Below are 21,166 nucleotides of genomic sequence, written 5' to 3'. Positions count from 1 at the left end.
TGGGGGAAGTGGCAACATTTTCTTCAAATTTCTGAAGATCCTCCTGATCACATTTGTCTTACAACATATCTCCTTTGACCCAAATAGTATTTCTGCCTCTAGGTCAAGGACAGAGAACTGTGGCCCTCCAGATGTTGTTGTACTACTATGTCCATTATTATTGATGAAACTGATGGAGTCCAACAACCACTGCAGGGCCAAAGTTTACTTCAGTACCCAAAGAAGGAATCAGAATACAGAAAAGAAATTATTCGGTTCTTACTCTATCTCTTCAAGCAATGTTGGTGGGGGGTTTTCAGTGAATGCTATTGAACTGGAGGCGATGATGCTGTGAGAGGCTATGCCACCAATGATGAGGTCTCCTTCCTGATGATACTGATGAAGTGGAGTGTATGGATCATGGACGTGGCATTTAACAATGGGAGGATTGCATATTGCATGAGGCAGTAGAACCAGCAGCAAGAGGAACAATGCCACCATCCTTGTTTCAATTTTTCAATATAAACAAAAAAACCCCTAGTAATATTACTTCTTTTGAGATGGAAGTAATTTGACCCAATTGTCCTTTTAGCCTGCTCATATGTCTGAAATCTAGACAGTGAAAACTGGAAAAAATAAAATATTGATAGCGCTGATGGATCCTTGCTGATGGTTTCTGATTCCTAAGTCTAGCTATGATTGCTGGAGGTAATATGTTTTTGTAAGGCTTCTTCAGAGGTTTTGCACCACAATTCCCAACATTCAAAGCTGGCTGCAGCTGATGATGTTGTGATTCAGAACAGTCCAATGGCACCAGAATTTGAAAGCCTCAGTTATGATAGCTTCCACAGACCTTCTCATTAGCTTTGATAGTGTACTTGTCAAGTCCATGAGGTGCTTTGACACAAGGGAACATTAATTATAGTTCTCTGTATAATTAAAGGGAGGATAGTCACTTGTGTGTCTTTCTTTACAGAAGTTTTTATTTCCTCTTTGCTGCATAATATTTTGAACAAGAAGGAAAGAATCATGGAAACACAACCCAACAGAAGGAGGAAATGAAAATGTTTGATCATAGCACTGGCCTCTTGAAATTCTGACCTGGAAAGGAGAAACCTATGGAGTGGGGGGCCTTACACTACTTACATTGCATTCAAAGTTCACAGAAAGAAGAGCAATCACATTAGTTGGTCAACTTGTCTTGCCAAGAGATGGGAGAAAAGCACCAGCTTTTATGCTGGAGTAATGAAAATGAGGCATGGCTAATGTCTTCGCCAACACATAAATAAATTTATTTTCTCTTTTAAGAATGTTTTATTGAACAAGCAGAGTCTTAAAATACATGCAATACCAGTGAACAAACATGGAAATCATTGAGAGTATACAAAGAACAAAAAGAAATCAAAAACGAAAAAGAGAGGAAGAGGGGAAAAAGGGGGGAGATAAAAGAAAGAGGAATAAAAGTGTGAACAGAGTAAAAAGCATAGTAATATCTCATATTTCAGTCAGCAAAGAAAAGAAACTTCTGACTATACCCATTGTACTAATTTTCAAATAAACTATTATTTACACAGTTACACAATGTTGTTTTTCATTAACTTAATTTAACTTTATCTAACATGTCTCTTTGAGTGAGATGGGCGCACAACCGTAGAGTCTGTCAAGACTGGCCCGTACGGGCAGGGGTACCTTTACCTTTACCTTAAGCACGGTGAGACGTGAATAAAAGAGAAAAAAAGAGATAGAGAAAATTTCTTCATGTTTTAGGTTATATAACTCTTCAATCCAATCATAGAACGGAGCAACATGTTTATTTTTTCCAATTTATCAGTATCAGTATTTTTTCTGTGGTAAAGGCATGGAGAGTCCACTCATATTATTCCACACACTTGGTATATAATTCAAGAGGATATTTTGCTCTGTAAATGTAAAGTTGTTTCACACAGTTCTGTTGATAGTTTCAGTTTCCTTCTGCCAAAAACCTTTCAATATGCCATTCTTCCAGTGTGGGTAGTTCTTGCGTCTTCCAATACTGCGCAATGAGTATTCTTGCTGCTGTTGTGGCGTACATAAAAAAAGTCCTATCCTTCGCCTGAACCTGTTGATTAACCATGCCCAGGAGAAAGGCTTCTGGGTTCTTTCGAAATGTGTATTTAAGCACTTTTTTCAATTCATTATAAATCATCTCCCAGAAGGACTTAATCCTTGGGCACGTCCACCAAAGGTGAAAGAAAGTGCCTTCAGATTCTTTACATTTCCAACATTTGTTATCAGGCATATGATAAATTTTTGCTAGCTTGACTGGTGTCATGTACCATCTGTAAATCATTTTCATTATATTCTCTCTTAAGGCATTACATGCCGTAAACCTTATTCCAGTGGTCCATAACCGTTCCCAGTCAGCAAACATTATATTATGACCAACATCTTGTGCCCACTTAATCATTGCTGATTTCACTTCCTCATCCTGTGTATTCTATTTCAGCAGCAAGTTATACATTCTTGACAATATTTTTGTTTTGGGTTCTAACAGTTCTGTTTCCAATTTTGATTTTTCCACCTGGAAGCCAATTTTTCTATCCATTTTAAATGCCTCCATTATTTGATAATAGTGGAGCCAATCTCAGACTTTGCTTTTAATTTATCAAAACTCTGTAGTTTCAATTTGTCTCCGTCTTGTTCTAAAATTTCTCAATACTTTGGCCAGTTGGCCTCCATATTGAGTTTCTTTAAAGCTTTCGCTTCCATTGGAGACAACCACCTTGGAGTTTTGTTTTCCAAAAGATCCTTGTATCTAATCCACACATTAAACAATGCTTTCCTAACAATGTGAATTTTGAACATTCTATGCACTTTAACCTTGTCGTACCATAAGTATGCATGCCAGCCAAACGCATTGTTAAAACCTTCTAAATCCAGTACATCTGTATTTTCAAGAAGTAGCCATTCTTTCAATCAGCAGAAAGTTGCTGCTTCATAATAAAGTTTTAAGTCCGGCAGGGCAAAGCCCCCTCTTTCCTTTGCATCTGTTAGTATTTTAAATTTTATTCTTTGCTTTTTGCCCTGCCAGACAAATCTAGATATGTCTTTCTGCCACTTCTTGAAACAGTCTGTTTTGTCAATAATCTGCAGTGTCTGGAATAAACATAACATTCTTGGCAATACATTCATCTTTATCACAGCAATACGTCCTAAAGTGATAGAAAGGAATATTCCAAAGCAGCCCAATTTGGACAGTTGTTTTCAGTTAGGGGTCTCCAGAACTGTGTATTATGTTCAGCTTAAGAAAATTTTCTTCCTATTAGGTGCTCCCTATTGTTCAGCTCAGGCCTCAGCAAAATAATGTAACATTTTGGGGAAAAGATGCAACCCAACAACCCACCACTGGAGGCTAAGATAGAGAAGATCTCCACAGCCACCATGTATTTCCCCTTTGTGCTCATGTAGGTAGGAACAAAGGATAACCAAACACTGCAAAAGACCAACATGCTGAAAGTGATGAACTTGGCTTCGTTGAAACTGTCAGGTAATTTCCGAGCAAGGAAAGCCACTGTGAAACTGAGCAAAGCTAGGAGGCCCATGTAGCCCAAGACACAGTAAAAGAAGGTCACCGTCCCCTCATTGCACTCCAGTACAATTTCTTCAGCCACTGACTTCATGTCAGCATTAGGGAATGGAGGAGAGATCACTAGCCATGCAGTGCAGATGAGTGCTTGGATAAGGGAGCAGGAGAGGACAATAGAGTTTGCCAGTCCCTTCCCCACCCACCTCTTCATCCTGGATCCTGGTTTTGTGGCCATGAAAGCCAGAACGACAGTGATGGTTTTTGCCAGCACACAAGAAACAGCCACTGAGAAGATGATGCCAAAAGCAGCTTGTCGAAGGAGACACGTCACCTTGTCAGGATATCCAATGAACAGTAATGCAGAAAGGAAGCAAAGCAAGAGGGAAATGAGCAGAGCGTAGGTGAGGTCCCGGTTGTTGGCTTTCACAACGGGAGTGTCCCTGTGTTTTACAAATATTTTCAATACGAGTGCTGTAATGAAAGCAAAGGAAAGAGCAGAAGAGGCTAAGCTGAGGCCCAGAGGTTCTTCAAAGGACAAGAAGGCTGTACGCTTGGGAATACATACAGTCTTATGTTTGTTTGGATACTTTTCATCTTCACATTCATAGCAGTCATTCATGTCTGAGAAAGAAAAACATGTTTCTTAATACCAAAAATATGAGCAGCATCCCACTGCTTGTAAATACATAATTAAAATGATTTAAAAAGTGTACAAGGAGTTTTAAAAGATATAGACTAAAATGATGGAACTATGTCCTTCTCACCTATCCAGTGTAGAATACCGACTGAGGCCAAATGCAAGAGGGAGGGCCACAGAGACCCTCCCTGATCTACAATCAGAACCCAACTCAGTTTTTCCCGTCATTGTTCTAGTTCCTCACACTTACTTATTCTTTAATTAAGTAGTGATTGTGTACTTGAGACTTTGCAAATTTTTACATCAAGACCTTTCAACTGTTTCCTGTATTTCAATATTTCACAGTTCTCCAAACATTACGGCATGATTCTCTGAAGTTTAAGGGCATCAAAATACATGTTTAAATATTTTACCCAGAAGTAAATGCATATTCATATATTATTTTAAGGCAAAATATATCATTTGTAAGCCTGGATTAGGGACATATGATGGCAAACTTCCAGCTTTTTACAGTACCCTCCTGGCTCGTTATACTAATCCTGGTGGATTTTTCTGCATTCTTCCTTATTAACAGCATTCAACATCCACAATCACAAATTATCACACACACACACACACACACTTTCATTAGTCCCTCTTCAGCAAGATTTCTCAATATTTCATGAACTGTCAACTGGAATATTGGTGAATGCATCATTTCATACGCATGTTCTCGAATAGAGGCAACAAGTTATAAATATAGACAGTAAATTACTTACCTTCCTGGTCTGAAATCTTCCCTTCTGGACATGGGATGCAATCGTAGCAGCAAAATGCTTCTCCCTCCTTCATCTTCCTGCAAAAACCAGGGCGGCAGCTCTCAGTACATACAGAGTCAGGCTGTGTCTAGAACACAAATGAGAGAAAGAGAGAGATGTATAAAATAAGTGGACTCAAAGAAAAGCTAAAAAGGGAAGTTAAGCTCTTCCTTAAAAGGGATTTGCAAGAGAACATTATTTTCAGAAATTCACTTACTAGTCTGTTTCAATTCCATTTTGACTCATTTCCTGTCATTTATGAGTGACTCGATGTGCAAACTCCAATAAATTGTTGTTTTTTGCAGTTACTATTGTAGACAGTAAAGTTTTTAATATTATCATCTATAGTCAAGGTTCTTTCTGCCACTGTGACATTAAGGGGTTGTGGTTGTGTCAATGCAAATTAAGCTCCAGAGTTATACAGCTGCTATTGCAAAACCTTGAAACATGGCATTCATAATCTGCAATATACAGTGAAAATGTCTGGCTGATGGTTGCATCCTACCTGGTTAAACCAATGGTGCCATTTGATGGCTCCCTCATTGATGGTCAACGCTTGATGTGGAGGAGCCAGGGAATCCACCCCTCCTACCTTCACCCTCTCAAAGGATTGGTTTGAGGAAAGAATCCAATTGGTAATATCAATTCCAGCTAGTATCTCCCCATTCTGGTCAAAGGAAATTTTATCCCCAGCGCTGTTGTTAAATGAGATACCCCTCAGAAAATGATGGAGCTATATAGAAAAAGAAAGAGAAAGTAGAGAAAAGGCTTCAATTTAGCAGGACACAATCATGATGTTTACTTTTATGTCAGGTTTCCAAATATTCACCTTGGAGGAAAGCAGTTTTCTTTTCATCTTTCTTTTTTTATATACAGTATATAAGATTTAAGCCAGGACGCGGGTGGTGCTGTGGTCTAAATCACTGAGCCTATTGGACTTGCCAATCAGAAGGTCAGCGATTCAAATCCCCGTGACGGGGTGAGCTCCCATTTTTCGGTCCCAGCTCCTGCTCACCTAGAAGTTTGAAAGCACATCAAAATGCAAGCAGATATATAGGTACCACTCTGGTGGGAAGGTAAACGGCATTTCCGTGCACTGCTCTGGTTTGCCAGAAGCAGCTTAGTCATGCTGGTCACATGACCTGGAAGTTGTCTGTGGACAGACACCGGCTACTTCAGTAAAGCGAGATGAGCGTGCAACCCCAGAGTTGCCTGTGACTGGACCTAACGGTCAGGGGTACTTTTACGTTTAAGATTTAAGACAAGCATTTCTCACATTTGGAAGTTCATTTTAAATTAAATTAAGATCTGCAGCAAATGCACACACAGCCATAAAAAGCTTTAGAAAGTTAGAAAGCTCTTTATTGACTCTATATCTATGCTATGTGATATATCATTCCTTTGATACTCCAACGTTAGAGGTAAATGAGGAATCAGCCCCATGCTGATCTAAGAGGTTGGTATGAATAGTTGAAGCAACAGGTTGAAGAAGGAATGGTGATAAAAGCAAAATCTAGAAGTTGGTTATATCATGCTTGGATAGAATTCATTCCCTTTTTTCTCTTTCTGTATTTCTCCTTTAAGTTCAAACAGTTTAAAAGAAGAAATTTAAAACTTTTAAAATAATAAAAATTAGCAGTAAAATGAAAGATTAAATAATATCAACACACACGTGACTGTCAGATTTGCCTAAACAAATACAGGTGCCTAAATGAATACAATGAAGGTGTTTGTCTAATGTCACTAGACAGGGAAGTCTAGTAGGCTGCATATGAACCTAGAAAAGCATGTGGAGATGTTCCCATTTGTCACTATGTGCATTTCAAGAGAGATAAAGCAACTATCACATGGCCAAAGGGCAGTGAATTGAGGGAGTGGCTTTGGGGGAACCTGGGGAAGATTTCAAGAGCATTAGTGACCCCTGCTGTGGTTGCATAGGAAAAGTGACAGCAAAGGAATAGATTGATAGAAAAAGGCAAAGAGAATAATAATAATAATAATAATAATAATAATTTATTACTTATACCCCGCCCATCTGCCTGGGCCTCCCCAGCCACTCTGGGCGGCTTCCATAGAAACAAAAAATACAGTAAAATGTCACACGTTAAAAACTTCCCTGAGATGTCTTCTGAATGTCAGGTAGTTGTTTATCGCTTTGACATCTGCTGAAAGGGCGTTCCACAGGGTGGGCGCCACTACAGAGAAGGCCCTCTCCCTGGTTCCCTGTAGCTTTGCTTCTCGCAATAAGGGAACCGCCAGAAGGCCCTCGGCGCTGGACCTCAGCGTCCGGGCAGAACGATGGGGGGTGGAGACGCTCCTTCAGGTATACTGGACCGAGGCCGTTTAGGGCTTTAAAGGTCAGCACCAACACTTTGAATTGTGCTCGGAAACATACTGGGAGCCAATGTAGGTCTTTCAAGACCGGTGTTATATGGACATGTTTTGAACCTCTTTCAGGAAGGGTGTGCAGCCCATTACCTGCCACAGCGGCTGAATCTGAAACTTCATTCCTCCACTGATCATTACTGGTCTGTGTTTGCCTCGGGATGTAGACATGGCATGTAAAGCATGGGCCACAGCATGGACAGCATTGTAGATGTTGTAGCTGTGGCTGGTCATGCTCATTTCAAAGAAAAGACCAGGAAGATTCTCCAGCTTCTCTTGCCCAGTGCAAATATCCCCCTTCACACTGCCAACAACTTGATTTCGAAATACACAGCCAAATGCCTGTTGCCAGAAGTCCAGAATAAAGCCATCTCCTTTTGGGCTGGAAGGGTTTTTGCTCTGGACAAATTGACGAAATCCTGGGGGATCATTTGAGTGAGTTGTGAATGAGAGAACCCCATGGAGTATTTCTGTATCCCATGTCCGTTGATAGACAAAAGAAGTGAGCTCCACCTGGGCTGTCATAATCCACACTTTACCTTTTTGTTTATTTGAACTTTGTTCCAGTTCTGATAGGTAAGGAAACCACCTAAAATATGCCCCAGAATTTGATTCTCCATAAAACAACACCACATTGGCTTTGCTATCATTTATTTTGTCATGTATTTTTGCACCCAGTTTAAACAAACTGCTAATTTCGGTGACATAAGTAGGTTTGTGACTTCTTTCTATGAAGGCGAAGCAGATGCCACTCTGGGAAAATAGTGGAACCACAGTTTGCACAAATCTTTCTGCATTCTCATCATAGAAAGTAAGGATCCCAATCCATATCCACCGGAAATGCAGAAGCAAAGACAGGATCCCCTTATACTGGTGGACTTCCTTGGGCACCATCTGGTAGAAGAAAAGGCCTGGGGTTTTATCATTCATCACTGGAGCAGGGCCATATATCAGCTAAACGTAGTTGTGGTAGGAGGAGAAAGAGACAGAAGCAGCAATTTTATATATATATTAGAAGTGTGTATTATAAACATCACTGTTTGGGCCTTCCAATCCTCACCAGTTGTGGTGCCCATGCTATTTTTGTTTAGCCAAGTGACAGTCACCTGCCAATCAGCTGTTATCATATATCATATATCAGGCATCGGCTAGGCCCAGAGGGACACCTGAAACAATAATTTATGTGCTATCTAGAGTTTATTTCTTACCTTGGATCTGCCATTATCATGGCCAACCTGATTATTTGAAATGTGCACATTTTATTATCCAAATCTATCTGGATGTGCCTAGTTTCCATGACATGTCAGAGAGATACATATCTCACCTGTGGAACCTTATAGATATCCAAGATTGTTGCCACATGAAGGGAAGTTTGAGAGTCCAGTCCCCCAATGATGGCTATCAAGTTTTTCTTGATGTCACAGATATAGTTGGGGACAAATGTTTCCAGTGTGGATAAGAGTAACATTGTGGCATAAAAGGTCCATTTCACATTGAAATAGGTGTCATAGATACGGAAGCCGAAAGTGACATTGGGTAAGAGCTGAGGGTTTCCGTTGATCTCCTTCACTGCAAATTGCAAGGCTAGTATATGCTGGTAGTTCTTAGGTACCACACTAAAAAGAGATTTTCATTTTTTATCAGAAGGGCATGTAACACTTTGTAAATTTACCACAGCTCAGTTCTACATCATCCTCATTAGTATTATTTATTACTGCAATTATTTAAGGTTTTTTTTTGCAGAGGAGGAAACTCTTGAACAGGTATCACTACAAGTGATCCTCCACTTTGCCTAAAATGGTAGAAAAGGGATGTAGGGGAAAATTCTATGGGAGCGGAGTGCAGACTTTAAAATGTCCCCAATACACATCTTTAATGCTGGTTTCATAATCTGTGTCCTTTTCTCATTCTCTTGGGGCCCTGAAGCAAAAGTGATGCAGTTATCTACAGAACAATATTACATGTCTTCATATTATACCTGAATGTTTAATTCAGTGGGGGAACTGGCAAAAATTTCTTTAAACTAGTGGAGATCCTCCTGACCACATTTCTCCCACATCATATCTCCTTTGATCCAAACAGTAGTTCTGCCTCTAGGACAAGGGTGGAGAACTGTGGCCTCCAGATGTTGTTGTCCAACAATATCCATTATAATTGATGGACATTCTTGGCTGGATCTCATGGAGTCAAACAACCACTGCACGGCCACAGTTGATCCACCCCTCCTCTAAAATTAATCTCCACAGTGTCCAAAGAAGGAAACAAAACGTAGAAGTAAAATTATCAAGGTCTTACTATAGCTCTTCAAGCAATGTTGGTGGGGGTTTTTCAGTGAAGGCTATTGAACTGGAGAGGATGATGCTGTGAGAGGCTATGCCACCAACGATGAGGTCTTCTTCCTGATGATACTGATGAAGTGGAGTGTATGGATCATGGACATGGCATTTAACAATGGGAGGTTTGCATATTGCACGAGGAAGTAAAGTCAGCAACAAGACCAATAATGCCACCATCTTTGGCACAATCTTTCCCTACAAATTAAGATCCCCCTTGTTATTTTACAGCATTGGAGACTGAAGTAGACTGACCTGATTGGCCTATTAGTCTGCTCATATGTCTGAAATCCATACTGTGAAAACTGGTGAAAAAAATAGTGATGACACTGATGGATCCTTGCTGGTTTCTGATTCCTAAGTCTAGCAGTGATTGCTGGAGGTAATATATTTTTGTAAGGCTTCCTTACACAATTCAAAATATTCAAAGCTGGCTGCAGGTGATGGGGTTGTGATCCAGTACAGTCCAATGGCACCAGACTTTGAAAGGCTCAGTTATAATACCTTTCAGAGACTTTCTTATTAGCTTGGATAGTATACTTTGCAATTCCATGATGTGCTTTGACACAAGGGAACCTTAATTATAGTTCTTTGTATAATTAAAGGTCACTTGTGTGTTTTTCTGAACAGAAGTTTTCATTTCCTCTTAGCTGCATATGGTTTTTCCTTACAGTAATAAACAAGATGCAAAAAAAATAATACTGAAAAGACAACCCTTTGGTCTCAAGAGAGGGAGGAAATGAATATGTTTGATGATAGCACTGGCCTCTTGAAAGTTCTGACCTGGAAAGTTATAATATTAATAAATTTTATAAATGTTACAATATTATACGACCTGAGCCTACGATGGAGGTGTTCACAGCATAAATGCCCTCAAAAGATCTAGTTTTTCTCATAGCTGTAGCCTTTGGATTCAAACAGACTTCCAACTTTTCTGTTTTATAATAAAAGAAAAGAAAAGAAAAGAAAAGAAAAGTCACATCATTGCAAACTCTCAACTCTAAACCCAGGCTTTGTCCTTCCACCCAAATGATCGATGGGCTCCAACCATTTCTTCTCCCACATAGAGCCCCCTTTCATTTATTCTCCCAATGGCCCATCATCCAGGCAGTCACCTCAACACAGGAAGGTAGCCTGGCTTATATTTTAACACTTTCTGGATCCAGGGATTAGAAGGATCTGACATGCAGCCTCCTTCCCCCCGTTCCAGCCCAAATTCATAACCGTATATAAAATACACAACAGCAAGAACAAAAATGGCAGAATATGAGCTGTTCAAGTATAATAAATGATTTTATATCATTAGAAAGAGTAATATTTGAAGGTAGCAGATCCCTGTATTGTAATTTTATTTCATTAGATGTCTCATAATGTGACCCCAAAGCTCTCCAACAGGGATCCTACTGCCCTGCATGAAGGTTTCAATGTGGAGTTCCTTGGAGTCTCCTGACCTTCTGCATCAATAGTAATAGATGCTCTGGACTACTCTTTCACTATCTCCAACTCACTTTGAGTATCTCTTTCTAATTGGCTCTCCAGATCTTTCTTTGTTTCTCATTGATAACCTCGTGTTCAGTTCCTTGTCTTGCTGTTCCAGCTTCATCAGCAAATTTGATCCATGAGTTTGGTATTATAAAATGACCCCCCGCCCTCAGATTCCTCATTTAGACAATGTGGCAATGTCATGGATGGCCAATACAATATAGGAAAGCAAAACTCATGCATTCTTCAAGACATCCTTCTAATTAATCGATCCATATTGGTCACTTCATGTCTCAACCAAATAATGTAGTAGAGATGTACCAATATGGAAGGGAGGGAGGGAGAGGATACTCAGTTAATAACAAGAAGAATTCTGGCTTTGCTTATTCCTGGTGCCCAGGAGGTGTTGGGAGATGCATGTACATGTAATCTACCTATGAGCCTCTATAAACATGCACGTATGAGAGGTGGCTCTGTTTTGCGAGTCAAACACATGGTGCCCTTAAAATGATCCTAAACAGTTCTAAACTCAGAAATTCACAACACAGAGAATTTGAAAAGCAACCTTTTATTACAGTAGGGTGGTGGGTAATGAGGTTTCAGCCACTATGTTATAATATTGCAATGTAATGGGTATATTTAAATTCTAATATTCTTATTCATTCATACTCCATAATCTCAAGAGATAAGAGTTCATTCAAAGGGGAAAAGAAAGTGGTGAAACATAACCCCTAGTTACGGAAGTTTTTTACCCAGATTATCTGTCAGATTTAGAGTTTTGAAGAATGCAAGTGGGGAAAAAGATAGAGCAGGTCCTTCGTAAACCTTATAGTACTCAGTGTGTTATCTTTTGTGACTCTTTTTTTGTACAGTTTTTAAAAGATTTCTACAAATTTATCCTAAAAAATCTCTACTAGAATGGGGCTGGATATACATTAACACAGCCACATGCAGAAAAGTAAAATGGAATTAGACATGGTTAAATTGTAACATCTTTAGTGTGGAATAGTTGCGGGGAAGACTATCAGGGCAGAATAGTACAGTGCCAAGGCCTAAGAACAACAAACACAGAGTTCACAGTGAGCAGGTACAGTAGATCTGGAATTGCTGAAGATCGTGCAATCCATATGTTGAAAGAGGGCAAGTAGTGGAGATTTGCAGGTAATAGGCATCTGCACGGCCAACCTGATCTGGGTGTGAAATCTGTGGCCCTGGATTGGGCTGGCGAAGGGAACAATGGCCTTGCACTGAATCCATCCACAGAGCAATTTGGGGACAGGGCTAATATTTAATTGGTGTTTTAAAAATTCTGATTAAAGTTGGAAGCAGGCAGGTAAAGGAGACACACCATCTCCTTCCCACTTTGACTGACAGCAGAGGAGGGTTTAAACCTGTGCAGTGTTAGCCTGAAGAGGATTCTGGGTGCTTCTTTTCAGAGATTCATACAAATCTCTGAACTAAATATTATAGCCAATGACACATACTTCTGATTTCTTCAGCATTTTCTTCTTGGTTATTCTCCCCCCCCCCAAACATATTTATTTAAAGTTCAAAAACTACATAATTATATGTGCACTAAACATGGTGAGATTTAAATAAAAGACAGAGAAAAAGAAAAAGAAAATTTCTTCAAGTTTTAGCATATATAAGTCGTCAATCCCATCACAGAACTGAGCCACCCTTTTATTTTTCCAGTTTATCAGTCTTTTTTCTGTGGTGAGAGCATGGAGAGTCCAGTCGTATTATTCCATGCACTTTGTATATAATTAAAGAGGATATTTTGCTCTGTAAATGTAAAGTTGTTCTGTACAGTTCTGTTGATAGTTTCAGTTTCCTGCTGCCAAAAATCTTTCAATATAGGATTATCCCTATTGCATCTCCAACAGTTAGATACCTTAGATAGCCCTTTTAAAAGCAAAAAACATGGGATCCAGTATATTCTAAATATTATTTCTTGTTGTATGAGCCTTAGTTTAAGGTCCAGAGACACCCTTATTATAGCATTAAAAACAGTGTCCAACTGTGTGGTCAAAGCTGGGGTATATCAAATTAGTCTGCTAGTAACAAAAAATTATATATGTCAAGGGCCACCTTTTTTGTTGCATAAGAATCAATCAAGTACTTCAATATCTCTGGGGTCTCTGAGGCTGTAAAAGCTGCTTTTTTGTAGATGGCGGTTAGCAAATGTTTTATCTGGAGATATTTCCATTGACCATTTGTAGGGAATCTGTATTTGTCTCTTAAAATGGAATATGTATAAAATTCCTCCTCTTCATTTATTAGCTGGTCTAACGTTAATATACCCAAATTGATCCACCTCCTCCATCCAACCATTTCTTTCCCGATTATTAAAGATGGGTTTCCCCACAAAGTCATTTTGTTGAGGAAGAAAGGGTAAAATTTATATTTTTGGGACATGTGGTGCCATTTCGTTAGCGTTAAAGTTATTGTTTCAATAGCATATTGAGTATTGATGTATTTAGACTCAAGTCCTGCCCATCTTTCTAGAGGTGCTAGAAATGAATATTCCAGAGGAGCCCAATTTGGACAGTTGTTTTCAGTTATGGGTCTCCAGAATTGTGTACCTGACAGTAAGTATGTTTGGTGGTACAATCCTAAGATTCGGATTCCAAATCCTCCTCATTTTATCCATATTTGCATTTTTTGCATAGATATTCTTGGAAACTGAAGAGCTTCAAAGGCATTTTCTAAACAAAGATGTGATTTTCAGAAAGAATTGGTTCAATATGTGAATTGAAATTTTCTTTGGATATAAACTAGTCTATGTATTATGTTCAGTTTAAGAAAATTTTCTTCTTATTAGGTGCTCCCTATTGTTCAGCTCAGGCCTCAGCAAAATAACGTAACATTTTGGGCAAAAGATGCAACCCAACAAGCCAGCACTGGAGGCTAAGATAGAGAAGATCTCCACAGCCACCATGTATTTCCCCTTTGTGCTCATGTAGGAAGGAACAAAGGATAACCAAACACTGCAAAAGACCAACATGCTGAAAGTAATGAACTTGGCTTCGTTGAAACTGTCAGGTAATTTCCGGGCAAGGAAGGCCACAGTGAAACTGACAATAGCTAGGAAGCCCATGTAGCCCAAGACACAGTAAAAGAAGGTCACCATCCCCTCATTGCACTCCAGTACAATTTCTTCAGCCACTGACTTCATGTCAGCATTAGGGAATGGAGGAGAGATCAACAGCCATACAGTGCAGATGAGTGCTTGGATAAGGGAGCAGGAAAGGACAATAGAATTTGCCAGTCCCTTCCCCACCCATTTCCTCATCCTGGATCCTGGTTTTGTGGCCATGAAAGCCAGAACGACAGTGATGGTTTTTGCCAGCACACAAGAAACAGCCACTGAGAAGATGATGCCAAAAGCAGCTTGTCGAAGCAGACACGTCACCTTGTCAGGATATCCAATGAATAGTATTGCGGAAAGGAAGCAAAGCAAGAGGGAGATGAGCAGAGCGTAGGTGAGGTCCCGGTTGTTGGCTTTCACAATGGGAGTGTCCCTGTGCTTCACAAATATTTCTAGTACCAATGCTGTAATGAAAGCAAAGGAAAGAGCAGAAGTGGCTAAGCTGAGGCCCAGAGGTTCTCCAAAGGACAAGAAAGTTGCACATTTGGGAAGACATATAGTCTTATGTTTGCTTGGATACTTTTCATCTTCACATTCATAGCAGTCATTCATGTCTGAGAAAGAAAAACATGGTTCTTCAATCTAAAAAATGACGAACATGCCACTCAGCCTTCCTCTATTGTTAGTTTCTTTCAATATTTTGAACTGGTTTTTAAAAAATAAAGTTTGATCTTGTGAATACAAAAGCATATAAGGAGTTCAAAACAATTAATATTGAAAATGATGAAACCATGTTCAATACTGATGGTGTTAAAATTCAAGGGTGGGGCACAGATACACTTCCTGATCTACATACAGAAGCCAACTCAAATTTTCCTGTCACTGTTTTTGTTGCTCCCACTTACTCCTTCATTAAGGAGTGATTGTGTAATTCAGTTTTTGCAGCTTTCAACATTCGATGACCTTTCATCAGCTTTCAACTGTTTTCTGGATTTAAGTATTTCACACTTCTCCAAACATTACAGCACAATTCTCTGAAGTTTCAGGACAGCAAAATAAATGATTAAATATGTTACCAGAGAATATGTGGACATTGAAATATTGTTTGTAAGGGAAAAATAAATATCTAAGCACATTTCAAGAGAAAATGCAGGATTAAGTATATAATAAATCAACCGAATAATGGGCAAAAGTATGTGATAGTAAAAGGGATACGGCCATCTCTAGTCAAAGTGTCAAAACAGCTTTCAAGGACTGCTGTAGAAGATGATTTCTCAAATAATGACAAATACTATGCCAAGATGATGGTGAAATGCAATCCTGGCATAAATTAAGACAGCATAAAGTGTACCAGATGCAAAATGCATTCAGGATCAGGGCTGCCACTGCTTGAGCTACCCAAAACTTGTCAGATAGAAAACAAACTTTTAAAATAGTGTTGGGGTTACACCACCCTTTTCATTAGCTTAATTTAGGTTGGGTTTCCAAATCATGTGACCATGCTGAATAGCCTTCATGTGTTGTATGCTAAGTATATCCCCCACCCTGGTCTCAACCCTATATGATATTTCCAGCTGTTACAGAATGCTCATTCTGGCTCATCTGAAAATCCACTTTATACTAATCCTTTTCACCTTGGTGGAGCTTGCTATAGGATTCTTCCTTAATAATAGCATTCTACATCACAAATTATCACACACACATATACTCTCATTAGGTCCCTCTTCTGCTAGATTTCTAAATATTTCATAAGCTGTAAAAAGGAATCTTGGTGATTGCATAATTTCATATGCATGTTCTCGATTAGAGGGAAAAAGCTATAAATATATGCAGTAAATTTCTTACCCTCCTGGTCTGAAATCTTCCCTTCTGGACATGGGATGCAATCGTAGCAGCAAAATGCTTCCCCCTCCTTCACTTTCCTGCAAAAACCAGGGCGGCAGCTCTCAGTACATACAGACTTAGGCTGTGTCTAATACACAAAAGAAAAAGAGAGATGTATAAAATAAGTGGTCTCAAAGAAAAGCTAAAAGGGGAAATGAAGCTCTTCCTTAAAAGGGATTTGCAAAAGATAAACAACATTCATTTCTGCAATTCACTTAATAGGTTGTTTCAATTCCAAATTGGACACATTTTCTGACATTTCCCATTGACACAATGGCTTTATTTATACTAGTTCTGCAAGCTTCCCTTTATGTGTTCTCCTCTCACTGATGCAGGATCCCAGGATCGGAATGGGAACCAGGCTTGAATTCAGACTGATCCTCCAAACTCATAACAATATATTCAATAGAATATGTAGAATAGAATTCAATAGAATTCACTTCTTTAAGTTGTCAATTAATACATTCATTTCCAGTGTTAAAGGAACCAGTATAGAGGCTGTGCATTCAGCTTATAACATTAATACATAGCTTGTTCTATCTTTAATCTTTACTCCAATCCAATTTTATAAAGGCTGAAGAATGTATAATGAAATTATCTTTGTATGTTATGTTAAAGTGTTTAAAATCACAATTGGCTGATGTTCACATCCTACCTGGTTAAACCAATGGTGCCATTTTATGGCTCCCTCATTGATGGTCAACGCTTGCTGTGGAGGATCCAGGGAATCCACCCCTCCAACCTTCACTCTCTGAAAGGATTGGTTGGAGGAAAGAATCCAATTGGTAATATCAAATCCAGCCAATATCTCCCCATTCTGGTCCAAGGAAATCTTATCCCCAGCGCTGTTGTTAAATGAGATACCCCTCAGAAAATGATGGAGCTGGATAGAAAGAGAAAGTATAGAAAAGGCTTCAATTTAGCAAGAGATAACTATGATGTTCCCTTTTTTGTGGCAGGTTTCCAAATATCCATCTTGGCGGAAAGCAGATTTCTTTTCATATATAGCCAGGTATTTCTCACATTTGGAAGTTCATTTCAAATTACAGATTTTAAGATCTCCTGCAGCAAATGCACACATAGCCATAAATAATTTATTAGTGGAAAGTGGGTGCTCTGTTCATTTTGTTGTCTAAAATACATTACATTGCTCTCTATAGCTATGCTACGTGATATATTATTCCTTTTATAACCAACTTCAGAGGTAAATGGGAAAACAATCCCATGCTCATCTAAGTGTCGGTTTGCAAGCCCCCTCCTCAAAGGCTGGTCCCTCTCACTGTCCTCGGAGCTTGCTTACCGGTAACCTCCTCTGGCTGATATCCAGACAGACCAGGGAGATTTTGATAGGCAACATTTTCCCAAGCATGGGTAAAATGCACAACCCTCCTGCTTCCGCAGGGGAAAGAAAATAAGTCAGAAATCTATTTACATGATGTTTATTTCTGACATTACAGCACTAGAGAAAAACACGTCCTTTCAGTTCAGTTCTTCTAGCACGTCTGACAAACTTTCTGAACATGTGCAGTCGGAAGGTTTCAAATTACACACTTCACAAAGACTTATCCAGCCTGTGAACGTCCTGGGAAATTCTTCTTTCCCACAGATAGGCACATCATGTGATGTCAACAATCTGGCTGTCTGCAGCTGTGATGTTTCCATATACTGACACTAAGAGGTTACTATTAATATATATAGCCAGGTATTTCTCACATTTGGAAGTTCATTTCAAATTACAGATCTCCTGCAGCAAATGCACACACACTAATAATTAGTGCAAAGTGGGTGCTCTGTTCATTTTGTTGTCTAAAATACATCACATTGCTCTCTATAGACACTATATGCTATGCTACGTGATATATTATTCCTTTTATACACCAACTTCAGAGGTAAATGGGAAAACAAACCCATGCTCATCTAAGAGGTTACTATTAATAGTTGAAGAAACAGGTTAAAGAAGCAATGGTGATAAAGGCAAAGTCTAGAAGTTGGCTATATCATGCTTGGATGGAATTCATTTTCTTTTGTTCTCTTTCAGTATTTCTACTTTAAGTTGAAACCATTTAAAAGAAGAAATTTAAAATATTTAAAATAATAAAAATCACAATAAATCCAGTTCGAACCAATAATAATAATAATAATAATAATAATAATAACAACAACAACAACAATAAGCAGTATAATGCAAGAAGATTAAAATAAGGCAACACCCATGTGACTTGCCTAAACAAAGATTTTTTAAGCAGGTGCCTAAATGAATACAGTGAAGGTTTCTGTCTGATGTAAATAGACAGCGAAGTCCAGTGGGCTGAAAGTGAAGCTAGAAAAGCATGTGAAGAAGTTCCCATTTGGCTCTATGTGCATCTCATGGCCAAAAGGCAGTGAATTGGGGAAGTGGTTTTGAGGGCATCTGGGGAAGATTTCAAGACCATTGCACCCAGAATGCTGACCCCTGCTGTGGTTGCATAGGGAAAATGACAGTTAACCAAATGGACAGATATAAAAGGCTAACAGAACATGTTTTGCACCTCTTTGAGGAAGGGTGTGCAGTCCAGTACCTGCCACAACGGTTTTTTGTGAAATTTCACTCCTCCCCTGATCATTACTGGTCTGTGTTTGCCTCGGGATGTAGACATGGCATGTAAAGCATGGGCCACAGCATAGACAGCATTGTAGATGTTGTAGCTGTGGCTGGTCATGCTCATTTCAAAGAAAGGACCAGGAAGATTCTCCAGCTTCTCTTGCCCAGTGCAAATATCCCCCTTCACACTGCCAACCACTCGATTTGGAAATACACAGCCAAATGCCTGTTGCCAGAAGTCCGAAATGAAGCCATCTCCTTTTGGGTTGGAAGGGGTTTTGCTCTTGACAAATTTACAAAATCCTGGTGGATCATTAGAGTGGGTTGTGAATGAGAGAACCCCATGGAGTCTCTCTGTATCCCATGTCCGTTGATAGACAAAAGAAGTGAGCTCCACCTGGGCTGTCATGATCCACACTTTACCTTTTGGGGTATTTGAACTTTGTTCCAGTTCTGATAGGTAAGGCAACCATCTAAAAAATGCCAGAGCATATGATTCTCCATAAAACAAGACTACATTGGCTTTGCTATCATTTATTCTGTCATTTATTTTTGCCCCCAGTTTAAACATATCATTAATTTCAGTGACATATGTAGATTTGTGACTTCTTTCTATGAAGGCAAAGCAAATGCCACTCTGGGAAAATAGTGGAACCACAGTTTGCACAAATCTTTCTGCATTCTCATCATAGAAAGTAAAGATTCCAATCCATATCCACCGGAAATGCAGAAGCAAAGACAGGATCCCCTTATACTGGTGGTCTTCCTTGGGCACCATCTGGTAGAAGAAAAGGCCTGGGGTTTTATCAGTCATCACTGGAGCAGGGCCGTATATCAGCTAAATGTAGTTGTGGTAGGAGGAGAAAGAGACAGAAGCAACAATAACTTTTTTATATTAGATTTGTGTATTAAGAGCACTGTTGGGGCATTTTCCAATTGGGCTTCTAATCCTTGCCCTTTGGGTTGCCCATGCTTAGCCCTTTTTGCTAAGCCAAGTGATACTCACCTGCCAATGAGCTGTTATCATTTATCAGGAACTGGCTAGGCCAAAAGGGATGTCTGAAGCAATAATATATGCGCTATCAGTACTTGATTTCTTAACTTGGATCTGCCATTAGCATGGCCCACCAGATTATTTGAAATGTGTCCATTCTTTTATCAGAATATATCTAGATGTGTTAAATTCCCGCAAGTTGACAAAGAGATGCATATCTCACCTGTGGAACCTTATAGATATCCAAGATTGTTGCCACATGAAGGGAAGTTTGGGAGTCGAGTCCTCCAATGATGGCTATCAGGTTTTTCTTGGTGTCACAGATGTAGTTGGGGACAAATGTTTCCAGTGTGGATATGAGTAACATTGTGGCATGAGAGGTCCATTTGGCATTGAAATAGCTGTCATAGATGCGGAAGCCTAAAGTGACATTGGGTAAGAGCTGAGGGTTTTCATTGATCTCCTTCACTGCAAATTGCAAGGCCAGGATGTGCTGGTAATTCTTAGTCACCACTCTAAAAAGAGAGTTTCATTTTCCATCAGAAGAGCATGTAACACCTTGTAAATTTATCACAACATGGTTCTACATCATCCTCATTAGTATTATATTTTACAGCATTTATTTAACTTTTTTTAAAGGGGAAGAAATTGCCTTTAAAATGTCCCTGATACACATTTTTAATGCTGGCTTCATCATCTGTGTAGAAGTCCTACTCTTATTTCATTGTCTTGGAGCCCTGATGCAAAAGTGATGCAGTTATTTACAGAACAATATTACATGTCTTCATATGATACCTGAATGTTTAAATCAGTGGGGGAAGTGGCAACATTTTCTTCAAATTTGTGGAAATTCCTCCTGATCACATTTCTCTTACAACCTATCTCCTTCGACCCAAACATTAGTTCTGCTTCTAGGTCAAGGACGGAGAACCGTAGCTCTCCAGATGTTGTTATACTACTATGTTCATTATTATTGATGGAACTGATGGAGTCCAACAACCACTGCAGGGTCAAAGTTTAGCCACCCCTCCTCTAAAACTGATCACTCCAGTGCCCAAAGAAGGAATCAGAATACAGAAGAGAAATTATTCAGTTCTTACTCTATCTCTTCAAGCAATGTTGGTGGGGGTTTTTCAGTGAATGCTATTGAACTGGAGACGATGATGCTGTGAGAGGCTATGCCACCAATGATGAGGTCTCCTTCCTGATGATACTGATGAAGTGGAGTGTATGGATCATGGACGTGGCATTTAACAATGGGAGGATTGCATATTGCATGAGGCAGTAGAATCAGAAGCAAGAGGAACAATGCCACCATTCTTGGTACAATTGCTCCGTATAATCAAAAATACCCCTTTTAATATTACTTCTTTTGAGATGGAATTAATTTGACCCAATTGTCCTTTTAGCCTGCTCATATGTCTGAAATCTAGACTGT

At 39.3% G+C, this 21,166-nt stretch overlaps 1 protein-coding gene across 1 annotated transcript; it reads right to left on the bottom strand.

The window, feature by feature from the left end:
- Positions 1 to 13,978: 13,978 nt before the first annotated feature.
- LOC310662243 (vomeronasal type-2 receptor 26-like) lies at positions 13,979 to 21,046 on the bottom strand (the record flags this gene model as incomplete). Its single annotated transcript, XM_083409016.1, has 7 exons — positions 13,979 to 14,883; positions 16,115 to 16,241; positions 16,809 to 17,036; positions 18,712 to 19,512; positions 19,952 to 20,196; positions 20,604 to 20,710; positions 20,829 to 21,046. 7 exons carry the CDS (start codon positions 21,044 to 21,046, stop codon positions 13,979 to 13,981), a joined length of 2,631 nt encoding a protein of 876 aa, XP_083265142.1.
- Between the last annotated feature and the right edge of the window lie 120 nt (positions 21,047 to 21,166).

The sequence above is a fragment of the Podarcis tiliguerta genome (assembly GCF_965153285.1).
Source record: "Podarcis tiliguerta genome assembly, chromosome: 13".
In the NCBI taxonomy this organism is placed as follows: Eukaryota; Metazoa; Chordata; class Lepidosauria; order Squamata; family Lacertidae; genus Podarcis; species Podarcis tiliguerta.
This window is presented reverse-complemented; position numbering and strand designations above follow the sequence as displayed.